Here is a 23591-nt window from a genome sequence, read left to right on the forward strand (position 1 = left end):
TTGTTTTGTTTTGATTTTTTTTTTTTTCCCCCAAAATGTGTTTTGCAGTTAAAAGGGTACATTACAAACTTCTTGGTGTAAAGATAGAATGGTTATGTATAGGATGCTTAGTTTGTGCAGTAGTAACAAAGCAGTAATTTTATTTTAATGTCATATTTTATAATTGAATGGCAAATATGCTTATTTTAATGCTCAGATGAACTTCTGAGTTTACTTCAAGGTTCATAATTAAGATATAATCATATGTATGTGTGATCTCTGTTGTTTATATATTAATTATCAGTTAAAGTGTGAGAGTGAACAGTAATTTTTGAGCTGTTGAAGTTGACTTAGTTGCCTTTTTTATTAGTAAATGTCTTTGTACAAAAGCTGTTCATAAGGCCTTGTCCCCTCAGCAAACATTCAATGAAAAGCCTTGCAGACAAATCATCCTCAGTAAAAGGGTTGAAATACAGTATGCTACATCACTTGCTTGCTATTACTTAGAGGAGTGCCAGTGAAGTCTTATAATAGTGGACCACACTAACGAAAAGTAAAGATGTTTAGAAAATCTATCTGTCTCTCCCCACAAGAAGTTTCAGGGTGCCATTCAGTAATTTCCTTAAATAAAAGTATATAGGTTTTCCAGCCAATAAGTTAAGTTGCATTAAGTCAAGTTGGACTCTCTTTTTTATTTTCCTTTTTTTTCATTTAACTCTGAAAAAAAATCACCAACAAAAAACCACCACCAAATACACTGAACCGTCTAAACATCAGTTTTTATTAGGGATAAATGAGAGTAGGGTATTTAAACAAAGGCAGGGTTTTTTTTTTTTTCAATTTTTTGATCCTGCATTAGGCTGAAACTTTTTCCTGAAAGCTTAAGGAAGTGAGGAGACAGAAAGAGATTCTTCCTCCTGACTCCCAAAGAACAAGATACAGTTCGTCAACTGGCTTGAGTTATTAATATAAGAAGTTCAGTTTCAACTCCTTCTCCCCTGGAAGAGCATTACAGTTTTGCTGCATATTTTTATTGTAATCTTTTCTGATTTTCTATGAGCTGTTTTAATTCTTTTGACATATATAGCTCCTTGAGATTCAAACTAATGCAGCTAAGGGAGGAATTTGATGTGACATAGTCAAGAGATAGAGTACATTAGTCACAATTAAGCCTCTTTATTGAGTACTGATATAGTATTAATTTTGAGGGGCTACTGCATAAAAGATTTCTACAAGTTCAGAAGCAAACAGATTAAAGAGCAGCATGGTCATTACCAGTATGCACCTTTACTAAATTAAACCAATTATTAAAAAAGAAACAATTAAACTCCAACAAGCCATCAAGAACATTGAAGATATTGATCATGTTATGTAAATTAAGGTATATTTGGAAGAAAATAGAAATTAATGTTTTATTTGTCAGTTCTCCCCAGATGGAAGATCATGTTACACATGAAGTAGCCCAAAATGTCATGGATATTAATGGTTATTACTGATGGAAATCTTTCAGTCAGTGTGAGAACCATTACTGTTTAAAGAAAAAATAAATAACATATTAAAAAAAAAAAAAAGGAAAATAATTTACGTGCAAGAAGTTATTAACATCTTGCCTCATTTCTGTGCTAGAAATAACTGGACTCTAATACTAACCATGTACTAATCTGTTTAAAATTCTGACAGCTAAACATAGCTCAGCTAAGATCTAGGTGCCAGATTTGGTGATATTCCAACTCATCAGCTGCAAATTGCATCTTTCCTTAAAATTTATGTGAAGATAATTTCCTGAAATCTAGTGAACCACTTGTGCAAAGGCTTCTGTTTGTTTTAAGTTAGGATTTATATCGTATGTGAACCACAGCCCAGTCCTCTTGTAAGAACAGTAAGAACATCAGTGGGCATGACAGCAGAGCCACATGGAACATCCTCTGCCCATCCAAACCAATAAGGATACAAGCGTAATGTTCTCGATAGGTACATACTACTTCAAAAACAATGCAAGAATAAATTGTGACTGCTTGAATTTTGTAACATGTTATTTTGAGCTGTGTTTCTTTTTGCTAAAAATGGATTGTCAGTAGTCCTGTTAAGATAATGTAATGTTGAATTTTGAATCCATACTACCTATTGTTCTTGACTTTTTGTGTTAAATCTTAAGTGGAAAACATTTTATGCTAACATTATTTTCTGTAAGAGTATTGAACCTTTGACATAACTTGAGAGATTATTTCAATAACAGCTTTGAAGATTAATTTTTAAATTCACAGCTTGGAATGTTTACACTTCCCTGCCCCTGGCTTGCCAGTGAGAAAACTCTGTTATTAAAATAGGTCTCCATCAGTTAATCTAACTAATTTAAACCTTTTTTGGGGAGTAAGCCTAATTCCATTTAGTTAAAGTCATTGCCCTTGAAACAATACAACTATAAGTGATATATTAGACATTTTATACAAGACCATGACATTTTTGTACAGTGCCTGTAACAAAATGTAGTAGTTATTTGTTTTTTCTTTATTCTTTGCTTCTTTTTTTGATGTAGTGATATCACCTTAAGGTGAGAAAACTGGTATCTTGTTACGTATATATCTTTTTCTGCAATGTGTGTGTGTGTAGCATCAACAGCATAATTTAAATATACTCTGTCATTAAAATTCATAGTAACTACATGATGATCTAACGTGCACTGTGAAAAAGTGTTACTGACAATGTGTCTAAAAAGTTCTCCAAGGTCTGAGCCAATTTTAATCTCATTTGCTGAAGTGTAAATATGATATAATTTTACCAAGAAGACTAGACTGCCCTCTGGTCTGTAACTAAGATCTGCTTCTTTCTGTCTTTTTATTTCATTATTAGAGCAAATTAAACTTTTAAATAATATTTCATCCCAGAGATCGCTAACATTTACTTTTTGAATTGGCACTTCTTTTCAAGAACATAGAGGAACCTGAAGTCGCAGAGTGTTTCAGCAAATACTGGTGGGGTAAAGTTTTATATATTTTGCAGTATTGTCTTTACAGAGACTAGGGAAAGAACATTGTCTTCCTTGCAAATACAAATAATAGTCAACTGGTTTATGTGCCAGTTGTAATTATTCTGACCAGAAATTAGAGCAAATCATTCTGTGTTTTTTACTTGAAAAAGGTGTCTATGAATTCAGTGGCTTCAGTTCAGGTGGTCAAGGTCATGATTTTTTGCTTCCCCACTTGTGCTACTTGATGGATGTGTCACCCACCAAATATTTGCAGGCATTGACCTTGTGTATTCTTTATCAGTACAAGTGGGGTGCAGTGCCATCTTGGAACTATCACTAAAAGTTTGTACTTTCCCACTGGTTGGTGAGCTTAACTCCTACTTAGGCATTTAAACAATAATTTGCTTTATATCCATAACTACAAATTATATGAAGTATTAGAAGTATGGCTGTATGAAAATTAGGGTGGTTGATTTTGACTGTATTAGCACACCTCTAAAAAATCATTCTGTGTGAGCTATGGATTGTCTTGTATTAACAGGTGTAAAACTTACAATACACAGCTCATTCCTTGAATACAGAACTAAAAAATCAATTATTTCATTAGATTGTGTATTTCTTTATATTCTCAAAAACTACTCCTTTATACTGTAAATATTTCATGTCTCCTTTTGGATAAAGCAAGATGGTTTTCTTAATTTTGCATATCTTGAACTAAGAATAACTACTGGAAAAAAATGAAAGATGGTTGGCTGGTTGTTTTTTATTTTTGAGTTTTTGTTACCTGCACATGTTTTAAAAGGCCTCTTCTATCTGAGATGACATTTCTAATGACTTTTCTGTCATCCACTCATACATACATACAGCTGCTGCATGTGTATTTATTTATGAAACAATGCTTAAATGCCTCTTTAATGGCCAGAAATTCATTCATGCAAGCCTGAAAATAGGGTATGACTACTCTTGTGGTAAATATCAATGGGAAACTATAGCTTTTACATCAGTAATTATTTGGTGTGGTAGAAATAAATTCAAATGAACTGGAAAAGTAACAGAGGACATTTGTCTTTTACTTCTGCAGTGAATGTCTTTAATCTTTCTATCTTCCTGGTGGTAAATTGTTCTGCAGCTATTCAGCTCATATAAAATGATAACTTCAACTGAGTTTTGTTCACTTTTACTCAAACTAAAGATCCCCTTACACTACAAGTGAGAAGCAGTTCAATGATACTGCAGTTGGATTAATGTTTTTGGTTTAGACATCATGCTAATTTTGACATATTTGGAATTTGAAGTTTTTGCAATATTGGAAAACATAGAAATATCGAAGGCCACTATAAAAGTCAAACACTTCTGTGGAAAGTCTGGTGCTACGGTGGTCATTTTTGGTTTTTGTGATTTAGACCTTTTCAGCTTGATTTTGTGCTGAGCATTAAATATTCTTAGGCAGAATTCTTGAGTTAAATATCTCCACTAGGAACTCACAGTTTCAAAGAGAAACTCCTCATTGTGTGGAAAGAGAGTAAGATAGAAGAATATATTACCATACAATTAGCAGTTTCAGTATCTTGAATTAAAAAAAAAAAACCAAACCAAAAAACTGGCAGTTGACTGGACTCTGATTAAAAGAACTTGAGGCTTGTTTAAATATCGTGACAATGAGACAGAAGAGAAGGATCACACAATAATAAAAATTATTTAGGAACTAGAGATTTGACTGAATCTTTGTGTATATACTTAAATTTCACCTTCAGCAAGCAAGTTAGTAATACAGATAATAATTACCTAGAATGGATGAAAATAAATTATTGATTAGGAAAGACTTGTCCAGTTATAAAGTTTTCATTCAGAAGTTGTAGCAAAACTAGGAAAAATAACAGCAAATTAATTTGTTTCTGAATTCTGTGGGAGAAAGTAAAGCTATATAAACTATACAGGTTTTTATTAGATAGGTGCATTGGTCATGATTTTTCTGCCATGTTGCTTTAACTGTGTGGTGCTGTTTCTTGCAGCTGGATGAAGAAGCCGCGATGTGGTGTGCCTGACCAAACTAGAGGTAGCTCCAAATTTAACATTCGTCGGAAACGCTATGCGTTAACAGGACAGAAATGGCAACACAAACATATCACTTACAGGTATCAAAGATATTAATATAGATACATAAATGTCACTAGTAGTGCTAACTTTTAAAGTACATACAAATTTCTGAAATATTTTTCAATATTTTGAGAAGTTTATTATTAATATGTGATATGCATGAGATATGTATGGGAGTGTACAAATGTATAACTCTAGAGTCTGGCATGTAGTTTGCACAGTGTGTTCCCTACTGTCAAAACTGATCTTTGCAGTGAAAGTTAGATGCAAATTTTGTACTTGCTAGAGCTCTGTCAACCAAGGAAAGTGTCATGTATATAATATAAAATCCATAATTTGTCAGCAAACCAAGGATTCCAATAGAGCCTGTTTGAAAATTTACACAACTTCATTGAGATTCCTGTAATATTTAACAAGGGTAAGTTCTGAGGGATAAAATTGTTTTCAAATTCATTAACTGGTGCCATTATTCATAAAGCCATTAAATTTTAAGTTCATAAGCTCTGTTGGTCATATAGACTGTTCTTTATACCACAGTGAAGATATAATTTTATTAGTAACTCTGTGTCAATACTATGGCTTATGTCTGAATTGGAGAATTCTATTTTAAGACATTACACACTGACAGAACTTCAAGCGATAGAGAATTGACTGCCTTGAGATTACTATGTTGCATTGGCTGAAGTCCGTTATTGTTCATGTAAATGTATTGCATAGTTGATCAGTATACAAATGCCCACCTACAGCACTTTACTATCTGCATTTTAAAATTTAAAAGTAGTGTGTGTGCATATATATTACATGACATGCATGGTCACCTATAAATGTGTGCTTTTCTATTGCTCTGATGTGTGCAGAGTCTGATTCTCTATTTCATTATAAGATTTTTTTTTACAACAGTCTAAATCCTACCACTTGTGTATCTTCTGTACTGTCATCCAAGGCATTAATCATCATAACAAACAAGGGTGCCTGGTATTAAACTATGTGGCAACTATCTGCTAATCTTTCTCACTTTGAAGAATTTATAGCAATTATTTACCTCCTGCCTTCCCTCTTGTAAAATATTCACTCTCTCAATTTGACAAGACCTCCAGACAGCCAGAGCTTTGAAGTGAATAAGCCTATAATATTTTTGTAGTGAGCTATGAACCAAAATACATGTAAAGTAGAAAACTCAAATTTTATTAGATTAAAAAATACAATAGGAATCTTTCTGAATCAAACAATAACTCAAAACAAATAAAGACAACAACAAAAAAATTCTTCACATGCTTCTCCTTACCTGCTTTGTTCTTCCCAACAATTCCTTGCTTACAAGCTTAAAATTGGTTAGCTGAATGACATTTTAAGTTGCTTTGATCCCTAAACTTTTGATCATATCTCCAGCATCACTCATCTTCTCCATTTTTATCAGTGCCACTTCTCAGTCGCTTTATAACCTGCAGGTTTCCAGCTGCATTCCTTGTACTCCTGACCAGTTGAAACTTGAAGTCTGCACTGTGTCTGCTAAGCAAGCTTAGTAATTGCTCCAAGACAGAGTGATTTCTCTGTCGTTTCAGTGTCTACTACCTCTTCCACTTTTCTGGAAAACAAAACTAAAACCAAAACTGGACAAAAAACACACCTAAAACCACATGACTTCCCTGTTCCCAACAGAACAGAAACACAGAACGAACAATAAAAAAATGTCACCCATCCCAGTTATCATAGGACTGCGCTCACCTGCCTTTCTGAACAGGAGAGGTAATAGCTAAAAAAGGTGTTTTGTGAACATACTCATTACATCAGAAAGAGACCAACAGATGAGCAGGACATAGGCCTTAAGAGTGGGTTTTCCTAAATATTTGGTGATTTTTTAATTTTTTTTTTGGCCAAGGATTTTAAATGGAGTAGAGTGAGGCAAGCTGTTCATATTTGTTTCTTTATTGCTTATTTCAATAAAATATTTAATACGGTACTGTAAATGTAGAAACTGTTTTCTTTGTGAAAACCATAGATGAGGAGGTTTTTGTATGCACAGCCATCAAAAAGGTGCATTTCCTGTGCTGAGGGGCACTCTTTGAAAGAGAACATAATCTACATTCACCACTTACTACCTTTCTGACTACTTGGTCTTAGAGTATTTCTTCAGATGTTCTATTTAATGAAATAATTATCACTTCAGGAAAAACACACAGTCACTATTAATTGTAAAATAGAATTGATATCACATATAAAAGCTTTTTAAACTGTGTGTACTATTATTTTTACTCTAGCATTTTCTGTCAGAGAAACAGAAACAGAAAGAGAAAGTGAGCATTTGAACCTGTTTACCAGCCAGAAGAATGTAGGAGTGAAGGAGAATATCTAGAGTATATGAAAATTACATCTCCATTACAAAACAAACTACAAAGATCTTAATGATATGGCCTTGATTTCTTCCTTAGTGTTTTAGACCCTATCAAGTTACACAACAATCTCTGAACATTATATAGAACCAGAGAAGAAATCTATGAAACCTATGAAGGATTATTTTTTTTTTTTTAATACAAGAAGTTTATGAAGGTTATTTTTTTTTTTTAAATACAAGAAGTTTATGAAGACATTTATGAATATCAACAATCACCTTCTCTTTTGCTAGGGAAGTAGATCATCCAATACTTTAAAGAAGAAACAACAATATAAATCAATAAAACAAACAGCTTTGTCAAAATAGACCATGAATATTTATATGTCCTTTTTAGATGGGGAATTATTGATTATAAAATCCTCCTCATCAGAATTCTGGGCATACTATTCATAATTTTAACTTCAGCAGTCAGTTGTTCCGATTATTCAGTCTGCAGAACAACTTTTCAAATAAAGTTGGAGAACACTGTCCAAAAACCCAAGTTTTGTCTTGAATTACAACTATTACTTAGAACTCATAACAATTTAAAATAATAATTTGAAAGCCATTCTGCTTTATCTTGCTGTCTTGAGGAAGAAAAAAAATCACAATTTGATTGCTCAGCAATATGTAATATTTATTTATTGGAGGTAACTGTAGATGGTCAATAGCTTCATCCCAGACCAACTAGAATAGTTTAATTTTTTCCTTTTTCAGTGGACATTGAGTCAAGCCCTAGATTAATGTTTTTTTCCTTTCTCAATAAGTTGGAGACATCCTGGATTTCAGCCCTCCAAAAACCAACAGAAGATTAAAGATTTGGACATGTCTAACTTTATGCTGTTCAGTTAAATGAATTAATGCAAGCTGGGAGCTTCAGTATGCAATGAGAAGTCCTATTTGGCTTGTTAACAATAAACTATGTTCTTTCTATGATCTGAATTATTTGTATTGTGTGGAATTTGGAAAGAGACTTTTTCTTGGGCGTTTAAAGCCACAATGAAAGGAAGAATCCTGAATTAAGAAAAAACTTAGAAAATCCTATTGATTCAAAGAAGCGATGAGATTTTTTAATAAAATAATATTTTAAGTGTACTATTACAGAGGACTGTTTAGAAAATATTTCCTAAATCAAGGAAGTGCACACCTTATTAATCGTACTTGTCACAAAGTCAGTATATGCTTAATTTTCTTGATTTTAGTTTTCTCATGAATGAAAAAAGGCCAGTTCTTTTGGAATTGAAAGAACAGAAGCTTTGCATTATGATGATGTTCACTCTACGTTATTTTTTGAATATACGGCTATACTATTTCAGCATCAAGAAACAAGCATATTGCCTTTCCATTAAAAATGAAAAGCAGAAATAAGGGGAAAGAGTGATTATCTGTTTTTTTTCTAGAGATACCAAGAACGTCCTAACTGTAACAAATTGTGAATTACTAGAATGTCTGAAAACTGGTCTTCAATATACAAGCTATATTCTATGCTTTAATTCAGTTATATGTGACAAATATATTTTGAAACATGCCAGAAGCATTTTCAGAATTGGACGGCACTTTGATTTTTTTTTTTTTTTTTTGGCCTATGTACAGATGAGGCCTAAATCACCTAAAGGCATTAGAAATACCTAACTATATGCTCTTTAATCCTACCCTGCCCTTTTAAGTCAGTAACAAATCGCTAACAAATTTTGAAGTTCTCAGCTCCTCTGTATCACAAAGCACATGGTAGTATAGAAAATACATGCAGATTTGTATTGAGAAGTGATTCCTCCAGATGTGGAAAGTATTCTGAGTGGCAGGGTGAATAAGTTTTCAGGGTTCTCTGAAAACAGATGTTTTCAAAATGACCCACTTAGAAGTACTTAGCATTCCTATGTACATGTTTTGTTGCAATTCTGATGGTTAACAGCTGCAAATCTAGAAAAACAGTAATTTGTACTAGAAAGACTACTTGTTTTCTACAGCAAAGTTCTCACAAACTGTTAGACTACCTACCATAGGGCTTCATCCCTTAAGTACTAATGGGACAGGGATGCTATGATTCCTGACACCAAGCATTACCTTTTTCTAGTAAGCACAGATGAAGAATTAGATGCTAATTAAGGCTCTATTAAAGATCATTTTGTCATTATAACTACATAGTCTACCAGCTTTAAATTAGAAATGCCATAAAAAATGCAATTCTAGTCAACCTGATGATACACAGGAAAGTTTTCAGTATCTATCTACCTGATATCCACTAGTATCACTACAGGCAATGTTTAGGAATCTGAACAAAATATCATGCTTCAGTTGATTTAAGCATATTTACCCCTCTGTTAAAGCTCAGTACATTCCTAAAAAACAATTTAATAAAGGTAATGCTTTCTCTTTTCTTAATAAACTATGTTAGCAGTGTTATGTACCTTAGCATTTCTAACGTTTGAACTGAAGTGGGGAGGATATGTAAAATATACCTAATAAATGGAGATTAAATTACACTGTGGTGATTCTGAAATTTATGAGAGAGGATTCCTATGTAAAAATCTATTAAGCCAATTAGTTATGCTTTTCCACAATGTAAATAACAAGAAAATACTCTTTGCTATATATATTTTTAGTGTCAGTCTTTTTCATATAAAATTTGTATATCACAGATTATCAGTTTTCATTTCATTAATACCTACTTCAGCAATCCTGAAGTAGTTAAATATTTGTGTATCAGTATACTATAACTGTAAATGTTTATGTTGCATTTTATTCATTTTAAATTGATTAGTAGTAAATTATGACATGGGATTACTTAGAATATCTTTCCCATCAAAACATTTATCTGTCAAGTATTTCACTAATCTTGCTTTTGTATCTTGGAAATCTCATCTTTGTCACTTTTCTGATGATTTTAATGAGTTATGGGAAGAAGAATATTACCTACAAAACTGAGAAGGCAAGAGAATTATAGATTCTTTACAACATGACAGCAGTAGGCTAGCTTTTAATGTGGTCACAGAAGAAGAAAATCAAAAGTATTATGTCTGACGGGTTTAATCAACTGGAACAGGAGTTATATGAACCAAAATCATATTTTACGTGAGAAACGTTCTTAGGTTATAGCTACAAAGAGTTAGCAAAGTGAGACTGCAAAGAAGATGAAGCTAAGAAAACCTACATGAGTGAGAGATTAATGAAGCAACTTGATAGAAAGTATCATCTCTAGAGAAATTATGGCACAAAATGAAATATACCTTTGACCAGAAGTAATTTATTAATTTCAGTAAAAGTAACAGTGGCATTAAAAAAAAAAAAAAAAAAGTAAGAGCTTTTGTTCAGTTTAGGTTTGATTGAAAGCAATGGCAATTAGAAGGTAGTAGAAGGTAGTTTCAACAAGGTATTCAAATTTAAGATATGTTGCAATTCATTAGATCTCAACTTTTTAATATCAAATATAGATCTGTAATTGACTTACTTCAAATAGATTACTGACTTTATCTTTTTACCTACTCATTTGAATTTCCTATTCTTTTCTCTTCAATGTCCTTTCTTTCTTTAGAATGGGGTTTCCAATTTGTGACTTTGCTCCAAGAAAATCTTGGAATTCTTGAGAGAAATGGCATTGTAGAAATATTTGCCTCATATTTAATTGATAGATATACATTCTAAAAAAAAACCAAAACAAAACAAAAACAAAAACAAACCACCAACAAACAAACAAAACAATGAAAAAAAAACCTAAATAAGATCATCTTGCATCATTATAATTACCTTATAATTCTAAAAGCACTCATTAATATCCAGTCTATCCAGCACAACAGGGTTAATATTATGCTCTGGATTTAATGCATAAATGAGTATAGAACAATTTAAAACCAGTATTTATTATACACAGTGGAGAAGTATCAAAGTCTACAGGCCATGAAGAAGGCTGTCACTGAGTTACCACAACTCTTGTGGAGGTCATTACTGCTAAGGTAAGCAGTAATAATAAGCTTTATGCTTTTTGAGCTTTGTGTAGCCTTTGCTGAACTCCCTCTTGGGTCCAGCTTGGGTCAGAAGGGTTGATTTAATATACAGAATTGTAGCAATTTACATGAAAAATATAACAAACTGTTGCAATGACAGTTCAGAAAGAAAAAAAGGAAATAGTGAAATTAAATGGCAAACATGTGCTACTTAACGTACTACATTTAAATTTCAGGTGACTGATTTTACACAGCCAAATGAGGTATATCCTCACAGTCTTGCAAGGCTCCTGAAGCTTTTGCAGCCAAAAATGTGTCACTGAAACACGGATTTAATTTTTTTTTTTAATATTTTAGAGGAGGAGGGGGAGGGGAAGGAAAACCTAAAGCTTTCCTAAAATCGATAGGACTCAGAATTTCATAATAACAGTCCTCAAAACAAGACTCTTCAGGCATCTGTAGGTATAATAAATCAGTGTGAAAAGTGTGTAACATATTAAATCTTATTCTTCCTGTGCAATACATGAATTTAAAAAATATAATGCCAAAAACAACTATCAGGTTGAAAACCATGTTTGCATCAAACAGCAGTAATAACCAAAACATGCTGTATTCGATGGAGACATGGCTGTGGTTGTCTAAGAATAACAGCTTTCCAAAAATTGTGCAAAATATAAAGGCCATGGTGAATGGGGCTCTGAGCAACCTAATCTAGTTGAAGATGTCCTGGCCTACTGTGAGGAATTAAACTAGCTGACCTTTATATGTACCTTCCAACCCAAACCGTTCTATGATCACTCAGTTTACTAAATTGTAAAAAAATGACATTGAAGTAAATGTTTCTTCTTATAGATCACCTTTTGCTTACTGAAACACTTTCCCTTTGGAAGGAATTATATGTTCTTCAGCCTCTTTAATAGCTTGCACTGGTGACCTGGTCAAGGTCAGCACTGGATCTTTCTTTCTGCTAAACATCTTTTCTGTGAAATGTTTTCCGTGAAAGATTTGCAGTTAGGAAAGTAGTACTTAGGAAATATTGTTTTCTTATTGTAATGGCTTTTGTCTTGCTGTGCTGCCCCCTTGCAATAGGAGTGGTTCTGAGCTGGCATGTCATCCACTTATTGTTATTTGGGCTCCATTATCTGGACATGTTGAGTGTAAAATACCCACTTCCTCTTTTTTCACTGGTGACAGTTACTGATGTTTCAGGTAACTGCTGGCTATAAGATGCAGAGCCAAGTGTAATAAGAAAATGGCTCATATAAGATATTATTTACTATTGCAGTGATATGTCTAAAACAAAGACTTTTAAGAGATGACTCCTAGAATCTCTGGTAGTTGATACATTGTCTCTATGCATTGATCTTCTCACTGTACTTTCTCTTTGAAGATTATATGATCAACACCATGAAAGAAATGTGAAAGAAATGTAAAATAACTTGTATTTCATATCTACATTGGTGAATTATTCTAAGCAAAGTTCCCAGCTAGACAATTTCAACATTCATGTCACACATAATACTGGAACTGACCTTTTTAGAATGGCTTGCGTTAAACATTTTAAAACAGACAATCATTTTCTGGAAATACTCTTCTATTCGAATAGCTACTGACTTAATTTATTTTAGCAGATACATTTTTTTCAGTTTAATCTTGCCCTCTCCAGAAGATTGTTTTGGAAGCCAGAAATCTGTCTTGTTTTAATACAGAATGTATGCTTTGAAAAATCTTTCATCTTGACAATGAATCTTGAGATGTAGAATGCTATTTCAAAAGTAATTCAATAGCTGAATCCCCTGGAAAAGAGTTTCTATCATAAGTAATCACCCCGAGTTAATGTGTGTGAAACTGGCTCAATTTTTCATTTGTAATCAGTGACTAAAACTTAATTCCGTACACTGAAAAAGCAAGAAAATGTAAAGCGATAAAGCTTAAAACTTGAGTCAAGCACTTCTAGATCAAGTAATTAATCAATTACCACCATACAAAATTTCACTCTGTTTATATCCATTTCCTCATATCCCACATGGCAGTGTAAGACCATCCTTTTTCTCTGTTTACGTAACTGCAAAGTGTGAATATGACCCATTACTAAGATTCCTAAATAAAAAACAATTAAAAAAAAAAAAAAAGTGTAATTCAGATGAACTTTCCCTACATCAAAATAACAGGTTTACTAGACATATTCTGTTTTCTGTGGAGGCTTGTGGAATCATTTGCTGTATTCATTATACATAGCAAATAACAGAGGCTCCAATCCTTCAATGAACTGTGCTTGAGACAATTTATGTGCTTTAGAGAGGACACTGCGCTGCCTAAGAGAAAATTCATCAACGTTGTGAGTGGTATTAGCATAGCAACAGGTTAACTATTGACAAGTTTTTGATAGTGACAGTGTAAGCATGCCTTTGTGATGTGTTTTGATATAGTGCCAGATGATAGACTGGTTGTAAAATACTGTCCATTCTCAAGGGACACAGGATGGGTAGTTCATGAACTTGCTAACTAAAACATCTCAAAAAAATAATTCACAAAGGATGGAGCTTTCAGAATAGGGTTCTGCAGGGACTGATAGTTTGTCCAGTGCATCCAATATTTTTTAATCACCTGAAAATCAGCACAACATTGATCATAAAATTACTTATGAGTAAATAACTATGAAGAAAGGGTATCATACAAAGCAATTTGAACCACATGACATTTGCATCACATAAGGTAAGGCCATGCCTACATAGCAGAAGACTTTCTCTCTGACAGGGAGATCAGTACAGCAGTACTTTGTAGTTCTGATAGAGTCAGTTTTAAAATAACATTGCAAAATTGGAGTGAGTTCACTAAAAATCACAGAAAATATTTAATAGACTGGAGAAAATGTCTTATAATAAGAAATTTAAAGAGTTCAAACTTTTAATTTCAAAGAGACAGAAAAAAGGTATTGACTTTGCAGTGCAGAAATGTATTTTAAATGTCTTTTTTTAGGGGGAAAAATGTTCTTAAGGCTTATGTATTTGAAAGAGAAAGGCAGAACAAGAACCAGTGTTATAAGCTGGATAAATAAGAGAATAAACACAAGTATGTAATGACTGATAAATCACCTTTGGAACAAAAGATCAAAGGAAGCAGTGGATTCTACTATTTTCTGATCTATCTTCATATCTCGTTGGAACATACATACCAGCTGAAAAGAAACAATGCTTTGGTTAGACCAGCATTATTGGACTCTGTACAAGAATATTTTTGAGGGAAGTCAAAATAAGTAACTTTGTGGTTTCTACATGAACCTATGAACAAAATAGTATACATGTGAAGTCAAATCTATAAAATTAGACCTGAAGGATTTATTTCCTTTTGTATAAACTTACAATACCATATAATCAAGCAGATTTAATGCACCAAACAAATAAATCATTCCAAGTTTATTCATGAAAATGTTTTTGTTCTCCATTAACATGCCATGCTGTGTGAACTTACATAAATTTTACATATACTGTAGAACTATGCAATTTCTGAGCTTTGTGCTGGATGTTCAGTCAAGCATATGTCAAATGAACAAAGAGCATCTGATTGCAGCAGTTTCAGAACAGACACAAACCTAACAGAGTTTTTGCTGGCCATATGAATCAAGTAAAAATGATGGAGGAAATTGGATAGGTCTGAAATTGACTATTGCCATTCTCTTATTGAATTCAATAATGAAAATATTTTTAAAGATGTTTCCACTATAATTTTCTAGTAACTGTGATTCTGAACTCAGCTCTAATTCTGATGTTTTTTTACCTTTCTCTTATGTGTGTCATTTGAAGAAACAGTGGAGACTGAAATTTCTATTTAAATATATAGTTCTGAAATAGCACATAATTGTCATCTATAAAACTATTCTCTGATGAATTCTATGGTTTTATGCAAGATATATAGAAGCAATCAGATCATAAAAGGACATCTTAGCCTGTATTGACATAAAAAGGCTTTGGTTCTGATAAAGAATTATCTATCCAGAAGTAAATGCAACAATAACTGTTTTTAAGGTTTTGTGAATACTGGTTGGTGGTCACAGTATGGGGCTTTGCTATTGCTAATGGACTCACTAAGAAGTTAAAATTTCATTTAACATGAAATGTTTTTCTTTTGATCAGAGGTGACATGCCATTCTTTAGCTGCAATGGATTCTAATTGTGGTCCAGGAGGTAAACAGCCAGTGGTTGATTAATCTAGTTATCCCACTGTTTATAATTTTTCATTTTTAAGTATTTTTAATCTTCTAAAAATAAGTTTTTTGCACTTCTGAGAGTAACCTAGCTAACGTATAATGAGTTCTAGCATAAAAGGATTGTCACAGATTTACACTATAATTTCGCACCGGGTTGTTTAAAAATATTCTTCATAAAGGACATAATGCTAGAATAGCACATCTTATTAAAAGCACAGTGCTTTTAATAATTTGGGGAAAATGGATGTAAGCAGTGTCACTTACCAGTCTGTCAAATTTAATCTATTTAATGTTTTTCTGTTTCTTTCAGCATAAAGAACGTCACTCCAAAAGTAGGTGATGCTGAAACTCGTAAAGCCATTCGCCGTGCCTTCGATGTGTGGCAGAATGTAACTCCTCTAACATTTGAAGAAGTTCCTTATATTGAATTAGAAAATGGCAAGAGGGACGTGGATATTACAATCATTTTTGCATCAGGTTTTCATGGAGACAGTTCTCCCTTTGATGGGGAGGGAGGATTTTTGGCTCATGCATATTTTCCTGGGCCAGGAATTGGGGGAGACACTCATTTTGACTCAGATGAGCCATGGACTTTGGGAAATCCCAATCATGATGGTAAGAGAAGATTTCAATTTAAACCAAATAAATAAATGACATTCATTTTCAGATAACAGAACTATTTCCATGCTTCCCTGTCCCTAGAGTCACATTGTTTCCTTTCCTAAATTCACATTACTTTAGAAATATCTTCAGCTGATTGGTCTATTAGAATCTGAGGCAGAAAAGTTTCTATCTCAGTGTAAGTTACGGTGTGAAAATGAGTTTATCTTGAAAATTATTGAATTCTTGTTAGGAACATTTGTGTTCTTTCAAACATTGTACTGTTGAATGTTTATATGAACTACTGTGATTTTGAAATGGTTTGCCATATCAATTTATTAGGTTTAGGGAAGAAGTGGAATGTTATTTAGCAGTGATATAAGACAGGTTAAGAACAACTGAGACTACCTACCAATACAATGGATACTAATGTACATAAAACTTAGTGTTTTCCAGTCTTTCATTATGGCAATGCAGTGGAAGCATTTAAAGTCCACTCTTAAAGATGCCATTCCAAGAACATAGTTAGCGTTTACCAATGACCTTTGCATGTCTTGTGGAATTGTTAATTCCAACAATAATTCCAATTTACTGAAGTTGTACATTCTCTGTAGTCAAATAAGTGACTGCGTAGTGCAGTTGACATTTACCAGATCAAGATTAAAAATACTCTTAAAAGTTACTCTTCACAGAACTATAATCTGGCCCTTGCAAAGATCCAAGTTCATGTGACTAAATTACTGCCATTATATAGGAAATCTAATTTAAAGATAACCTTTCCATGTCTGCAGAACAGTATCAAAGAAGAGTTTTTATGTAGACATATTCTGTGTTGGATGCTTTGATGCTTTGACAGGTTTTGGCTTCAAGCAGCCTGAGTTGTCCTAGTAGATCTCTCTAAGCGAGTCTCTTCAGCAAACAACAGTGCACAGATGCACAAAGACAATGTTTCTGGCATACAAAAGATGATAAAGATGTCAAATAAGAAGTGCAGAACTGTTGTATTTCAATGTTACACTGAATTTCTGAATGAGAGGCTTTATCTAATTCCTTTCTCTTTCTCACCTGAGATTTTTCCAAGTAAAATTCAGAACTTTCTGTGCAGTGGTATTGGTAGTCTGGAGTTTGCAACAAAGCTATAAGTTAGTATTTCAGGAGTATTAGTATGCTATTGTGGCTATTCTAATGGTGCAATACCTCTGCTATACCAGGGTCAGTGAAACAAGAGCAGTGTACTACACTGTGAAAACCCTTAAGAGCAGAACGAGTTCAAGCAGCTTATTTCTTGTGGACCAAGTTCTAGATTCTTACTGGAGCAAATCCTGTGGTACTGCACTGCTCATTTTTGCCCTCTTCACAAGTTTACCTCAAAGAAACAGCAACTGGCATCTTCTGTTTGTGCAGTTCAGGTACTTAGTCAGCCACAGTGTTGTGAGGCTAAATTCAGATGTTTTTATGGGCCTCAGTGGGAGATCAACACAGCACATAATGTTTGGTGGTTTTGGAGCTATTACTTCAAGCACTCAGGAAAATCTACAGGCGTGTGTATGTTGAGGTCAAGGTGTCAATTTAAAATGTGATAACTCTTTTAGAGCAGTTCCACATATGGATGCCTCTAGTCTGTTAGACTGTTAGAACTTCTAGAACTGTTCTAGAACTGTTAGAACTGTTAGAACTTCTGGCTTTCTCCTGTAACTTTAAAAATTTCAGAGTGCGAAAGGGCACACGCGTCTTTATATACCTTTTTTTGTGGCTGAGTTTTGTAGAGTAGTTTTCAAAAGCTATTTAATGTATTAATTAATTTTAAGACATTTTGAAGGAAAAAAAAATCAAGTGAAAGTAAAATGAAAAGTAAATGAAAATAAAAACTATATTTTTGTGTATGTTATAGCATAGAACTTTTATAATAGAAAAAAGTTTTGCTATCTATATAATGAAGGCTTAATAGGTATCACTGAAAATTTATTTTGCAAATTTAGTGACTTATTTAATTTGGTGTGCTCACATATAGTTTTTTTGCAAGAGACATATTCCTCTTAGAGTGGAATTGTCAAGGTAGAAAACCCAGGATATTTTATGACTGGAAACATTGTACAAAATGCATGACAATTAAAATAAATATCTTACCAAGGCAAATTTTCTGAAGATTTTAGCAACTCCAAGATTAATTTTTGAAATCGTATGAACCATGGATCTTAAGTCTTGTCCAGAGAAAAGTCTTAAGTCACTGTAACTCCAGAAATCACAAAGTATAATATGTGCAGTTGATCTGTATACACAGAATTCCTATTTGTCTGATTGGTGACTTCTAGTCATCAGGGAGGCCAAGTTCTGCTGATGGTCTTACTGCATTAGGTTATGTCTAGGAATCCTGAAGGAATGCCCAGATTTTTTTTGTGTGACTGGAAAAAAATTCTGAATGGAAAAAGAAGACAAGCATGCCATTTAGGATTGACAGGAAGAAAAGACTTACAGTTCTCTTAGGCTCTCTAGAGCACTGAAAAGCAGAAGGTTGAAAAATATATTTATGATCTCAGCTATGAGTCATTTTTCCCAGGTGAGTGCCATTTGTTTTAAGGTTCATTGCTCCAATAGTCCAATAGTCATCTTCATGTGGTGTTATTAGAAATCCAACAGAAGAGGAAAAAGATTTGGTGATTTATTTTTATTTGCATTTTTAAATTAACTCTCACCCCAAAGGGCTGATTTTCTCTGATTCCTATTCTGTTATTCCAGAGTGATTTGAAAACACAGACCAACTTGGTTATTTAGCAGCAAAAATGCAAATATAAGATCCTCTTGAAAAGTACTAGCATCATTCTGCAGCTTATACTGTTCTTTTAAGGAAAACAATTTGCACACTGTCTGTGTCAGAAAAGACAGGAAACTTCTTGAAATGTTTTCATAAACTGTTGTCCTTTTAAAAAATAAGTTTCATGTCAAATAAGGAATCATATACAAAGTTATAATTCTGAGTATAGTTACTTCTTAAAGTAACTTATCCTGACTAGTTAATTGCAGTGTTTTCATATTTTAAGTTTGGGTTTCCTTTATTTTTTTTTTTTCTTTTTTTTCTTTATCATGTTTACTTGATTTTCTTGTGTTTTGCTCAGTTTTAATGATGTTCTGGACTCAAACGACAGTTCCAATAGAAATATATGATCTCCACAGTGCAGTGCTGCTTTCCTTTGTTCTCACTTCAGTGGTATGCTTTGGGGGATCACAGACCTATCTTATCAGTTATGTTCTGGGGAAGAGATCTGTGCTTTGACTCCTCCTGCTTTCTGAAGAATGAATAAGACCTTTGTAGGAGTAAAGACTAATGAGCCAATCGCTCAGGGAAAAAAACCTCCTGTCATACAGTTTAACACTTGCAGGCTCTCTGAAATGATGTATTTCTTTGCTTTCATAGTACTCTTTAAGCAGAATACTGGTGGTATCTTAATTCCAGCTGAGCAGTAGATATCTTTTCTCTGAATTCCATTCCATAATGGTGCAGGTGAGGCCAGAAGTATGGGCCAGAAAGAAGGACAGAAGGACATTCCATTAGAGGAGAGCAATGGAAACAAGGGCAGAATTTCTGTTGCTAGGGAAGGAGGGATATACTAGAGGACTGAGTGTTTGTATTTATTAGACTGTAGCCTTCCTCCAGTCAGCTTTCATATTCCATTTGTTCTTTTAGAACATTTAGTCAAGCTGTTCTCTGGGAGTAGGCCTTTTGACCTATAGTACACCCCATTTCCTTTATGGTTTGCCTATCCAGGCTTCAGTGTGAGATAAGAGCCTCAGGTTTGTAAATTATTTGGGACAGGACAATTCTTAATGCATCTTATGAACTACCTCCTTCTCCTAGGCAGTCTCAGTTAAAACTTAGATTATTCTGTTAATATTTGGCAGCTATGGTAGAAGAAGATGATGGAGGAAACAAACATTAAAGGGAACAGTGTTCAAGAATAATAAATCAGAAAGGGTAGCAATATCACAGGAAAATATTTCACAATATGTACACTTTAAGATGAAAAAAAAAAAGAGGAAAGAATAAGCAGGAGATGAAAGTCAAGTTACATAAATAGCTATCTGAAAAATCAGCACTTATTAAGAGAAACTTTAAATCCTTATTTTCTTCTGAACGTAAGAGCTGGAAACAAAAAGAAGCAGAGAAAAAATGAAAAGGGAGAAATCTTAATATACCAGTCTTGAGTCTAGGGAGAGACTTCGTTATTCACGACTCCAATCCATTTAGGTTATATATATATCATTTTTTGAGTGAAAAAAATATTGACAATGAATGATGTATCTAAATTCTGAAAAGGACAATTACTTCTTGCTAATAGTGGCAATATTTTTGAGATCTTGTCAAAATTATCAACAAGAATATTTTTCAAAGTATTTTTCATCAATTGCAATATTTCAGATCACTGCAATGAAATTAAAAGTCACTACCAGGGACTGTCTCTGTGGTAAATTTTCTAGTCTTTTCCAATCAAAATGATTCTATGAGTCTATATAATAATATCTTCTCAGCATAGATGTTTGCTACTGGAAAAAATTGAAGGTGTATTTCTACATTGACACAATTAGGAATAGGACCTACCTTGCAACTCTGACTTCATAATCACAGGCCCTGGTTGTGGTGGGGGATTTTAACTTCCCTGATGTTTGCTGGAAGGCCTGCTCAGCCAGCCAGCCACAGTCCAGGAGGTTCCTCCAGTGCATTGAAGATAACTTTCTTATGCAAATGGTAGAGGAGCCGACCAGGAGAGGTGCACTGCTGGACCTCATCCTCACTAACAAGGAGGGTCTGGTTGAAGCGATAAAGGTTGAGGGCTGCCTTGGTTGCAGCGACCATGAGATGGTGGAGTTCAGAATCTTGTGCGGCAGGAACAGAGCAGCGAGCAGAATTGCAACCCTGGACAAACTTTGGCCTTTTCAGACAACTGCTGGGGGAAATCCCATGGGCAAGGCTGCTTGAAGGTAAAGGGGCCCAAGATAGTTGGTTAGTGTTCAGCAACTGTTTCTACTGGGCACAAGATCAGAGCATCCCAACACGTAGGAAATCAAGGAAGGGAGCCAGGAGACCTGCGTGGCTAAACAGGGAACTGCTGGGTAAGCTCAGGTGGAAGAGAAGAGTTTACAGATCATGGAAGGAGGGGATGGCCACTTAGGAAGAATATAAGGCTGTTGTCAGGGATTGTAGGGAGGCAACTAGGAAAGCTAAGGCCTCGTTAGAATTAAAGCTGGCATGAGGGGTCAAGGACAACAGAAAGAGCTTTTTCAAATATGTGACAGATAAAACTAACACCAGAGGCAATGTAGGCCCACTGATGAATGAGGTGGGTGCCCTGGTGACAGAAGATACAGAGAAGGCAATGTTACTGAATGCCTTCTTTGTTTCTGTCTACTTTGCCGGAGGCTGTACTGAGGAGCCCCATACCCCTGAGGCCCCAGAGGAAGTCAGGACAGTGCAAGAATTTGCCTTGGTTGCTGAGGTTAAGGAACAATTAGGCAATCTGAACATCCACAAATCCGTGGGCCCAGATGGGATGCACCCACGGGTGCTGAGGGAGCTGGCTGATGTCATTGCTGGACCACTCTCCATCATCTTTGCCAAGTCTTGGGAGATGGGAGAGGTGCCTGAGGCCTGGAGGAAAGCTAACGTCACCCCATTCTTCAAAAAGGCCAAGAAGGAAGACCCGGGTAATTATAGACCGGTCAGCCCCACCTCCATGCCTGGGAAAGTAATGGAACGACTTATCCTTGGTGCCATCTCAAGGCATATCAAGGATAAGAGGGTTATTAGGGGCAGTCAGCATGGCTTCACCAAGGGGAAGTCATGCTTGACCAACCTCATAGCCTTTTATGAAGATATAATGAGGTGGATAGATGATGGCAGGGCAGTGGATGTGGTCTTGACTTCAGTAAAGCATTTGACACAGTCTCCCACAGCATTCTCATAGAAAAACTGAGGAAGTGTGGTCTGGATGATCGGGTAGTGAGGTGGACTGCAAACTGGCTGAAGGAAAGAAGTCAGAGAGTCATGGTCAATGGGGCAGAGTCTGGTTGGAGGCCTATATCTAGTGGAGTGCCTCAAGGGTCGGTGCCGGGGCCTATATTATTCAATATATTCATCAATGACTTGGATGAGGGACTAGAGTGTACTATCAGCAAGTTTGCTGATGACACCAAGCTGGGTGGAGTGGCTGACACGCCAGAAGGCTGTGCTGCCATCCAGTGGGACCTGGACAGGCTGGAGAGTTGGGTGGGGAAAAAATTAATGAAATATAACAAGGGCAAATGTAGAGTATTGCATCTGGGCAGGAACAACCCCAGGTTCTCGTATAAGTTGGGGAATGATCCATTAGAGGGCAGTGTAGGGGAGAGGGACCTGGGGGTCCTGGTGGACAGCAGGATGACCATGAGCCAGCACTGTGCCCTTGTGGCCAAGAGGGCCAATTGCATCCTGGTGTGTATTAGAAGGAGGGTGGTTAGTAGGTCGAGAGAGGTTCTCCTTCCCCTCTGCTCTGCCCTGATGAGACCACACCTGGAACATTGTGTCCAGTTCTGGGCCCCTCAGTTCAAGAAGGACAGGGAACTGCTGGAGAGAGTCCAGCGTAGGGCAACCACGATGGTTAAGGGAGTGGAGCACCTCCCTTATGAGGAAAGACTGAGGGAGCTGGGTCTCTTTAGTTTGGAGGAGACTGAGGGGTGACCTTATTAATGTTTATAAATATACAAAGGGTGAGTGTCATGAGGATGGAGCCAGGCTCTTCTCGGTGACAACCAATGGTAGGACAAGGGGTAATGGGTTTAAACTGGAACATAAGAGGTTCCACTTAAACTTGAGAAGAAACAACTTCTCAGTGAGGTTAACAGAACCCTGGAACAGGCTGCCCAGGGAGGTTGTGGAGTCTCCTACTCTGGAGACATTCAAAACCCGCCTGGACACCTTCCTGTGTAACCTCATCTAGGTGTTCCTGCTCCAGCAGGGGGATTGGACTAGGTGATCTTTCAAGGTCCCTTCCAATCCCTAACATTCTATGATTCTATGATTATGAAAAATCAGTAGGACAGTTTTCCTATGTGTACTTCAGGAAATACAAATCAGAAAGAAGACAAAACGTATGTTATATACAGTGCTGACTAGGTTTTATTTCATTGCCTCATTTCTGTGACTTGAGGTTATGAGGAGGTAACATTCAAAGAGCTGCTAAATGCAGTCTACACAGAGAGCTGCTTCTGAAGTGATGAACTAGATACATGTACCCTATTACAGAATCACTAGCTGCTGTATTTTGGATGGGAAATGTTATTTGCATGTTTGGTTTCTGTTTGTTCGAGGAATCCTTTATAAAGCCTTGGAAAGGACAAGAACTATTCTCAGTTTAGTTTGTCATTTTCTCAATAATCTAAAACTGGACAGTTTCAAAA

At 35.1% G+C, this 23591-nt stretch overlaps 1 protein-coding gene across 1 annotated transcript in view; it reads left to right on the forward strand.

Moving 5' to 3' along the window:
• Nucleotides 1-23591, forward strand: part of MMP16 (matrix metallopeptidase 16) — a gene marked incomplete at its 3' end in the record, with an annotated part of 175011 nt that overhangs the window by 88556 nt on the left and 62864 nt on the right. The window contains exons 3-4 of the mRNA XM_080339404.1: nt 4960-5082; nt 15874-16178. Of these exons, the coding sequence (XP_080195530.1) occupies nt 4960-5082; nt 15874-16178 (428 nt within the window). The remainder of the gene's footprint in view (nt 1-4959; nt 5083-15873; nt 16179-23591) is intronic.

Source organism: Nesoenas mayeri (genome assembly GCF_963082525.1).
Source record: "Nesoenas mayeri genome assembly, chromosome: 2".
Classification (NCBI taxonomy): domain Eukaryota; kingdom Metazoa; phylum Chordata; class Aves; order Columbiformes; family Columbidae; genus Nesoenas; species Nesoenas mayeri.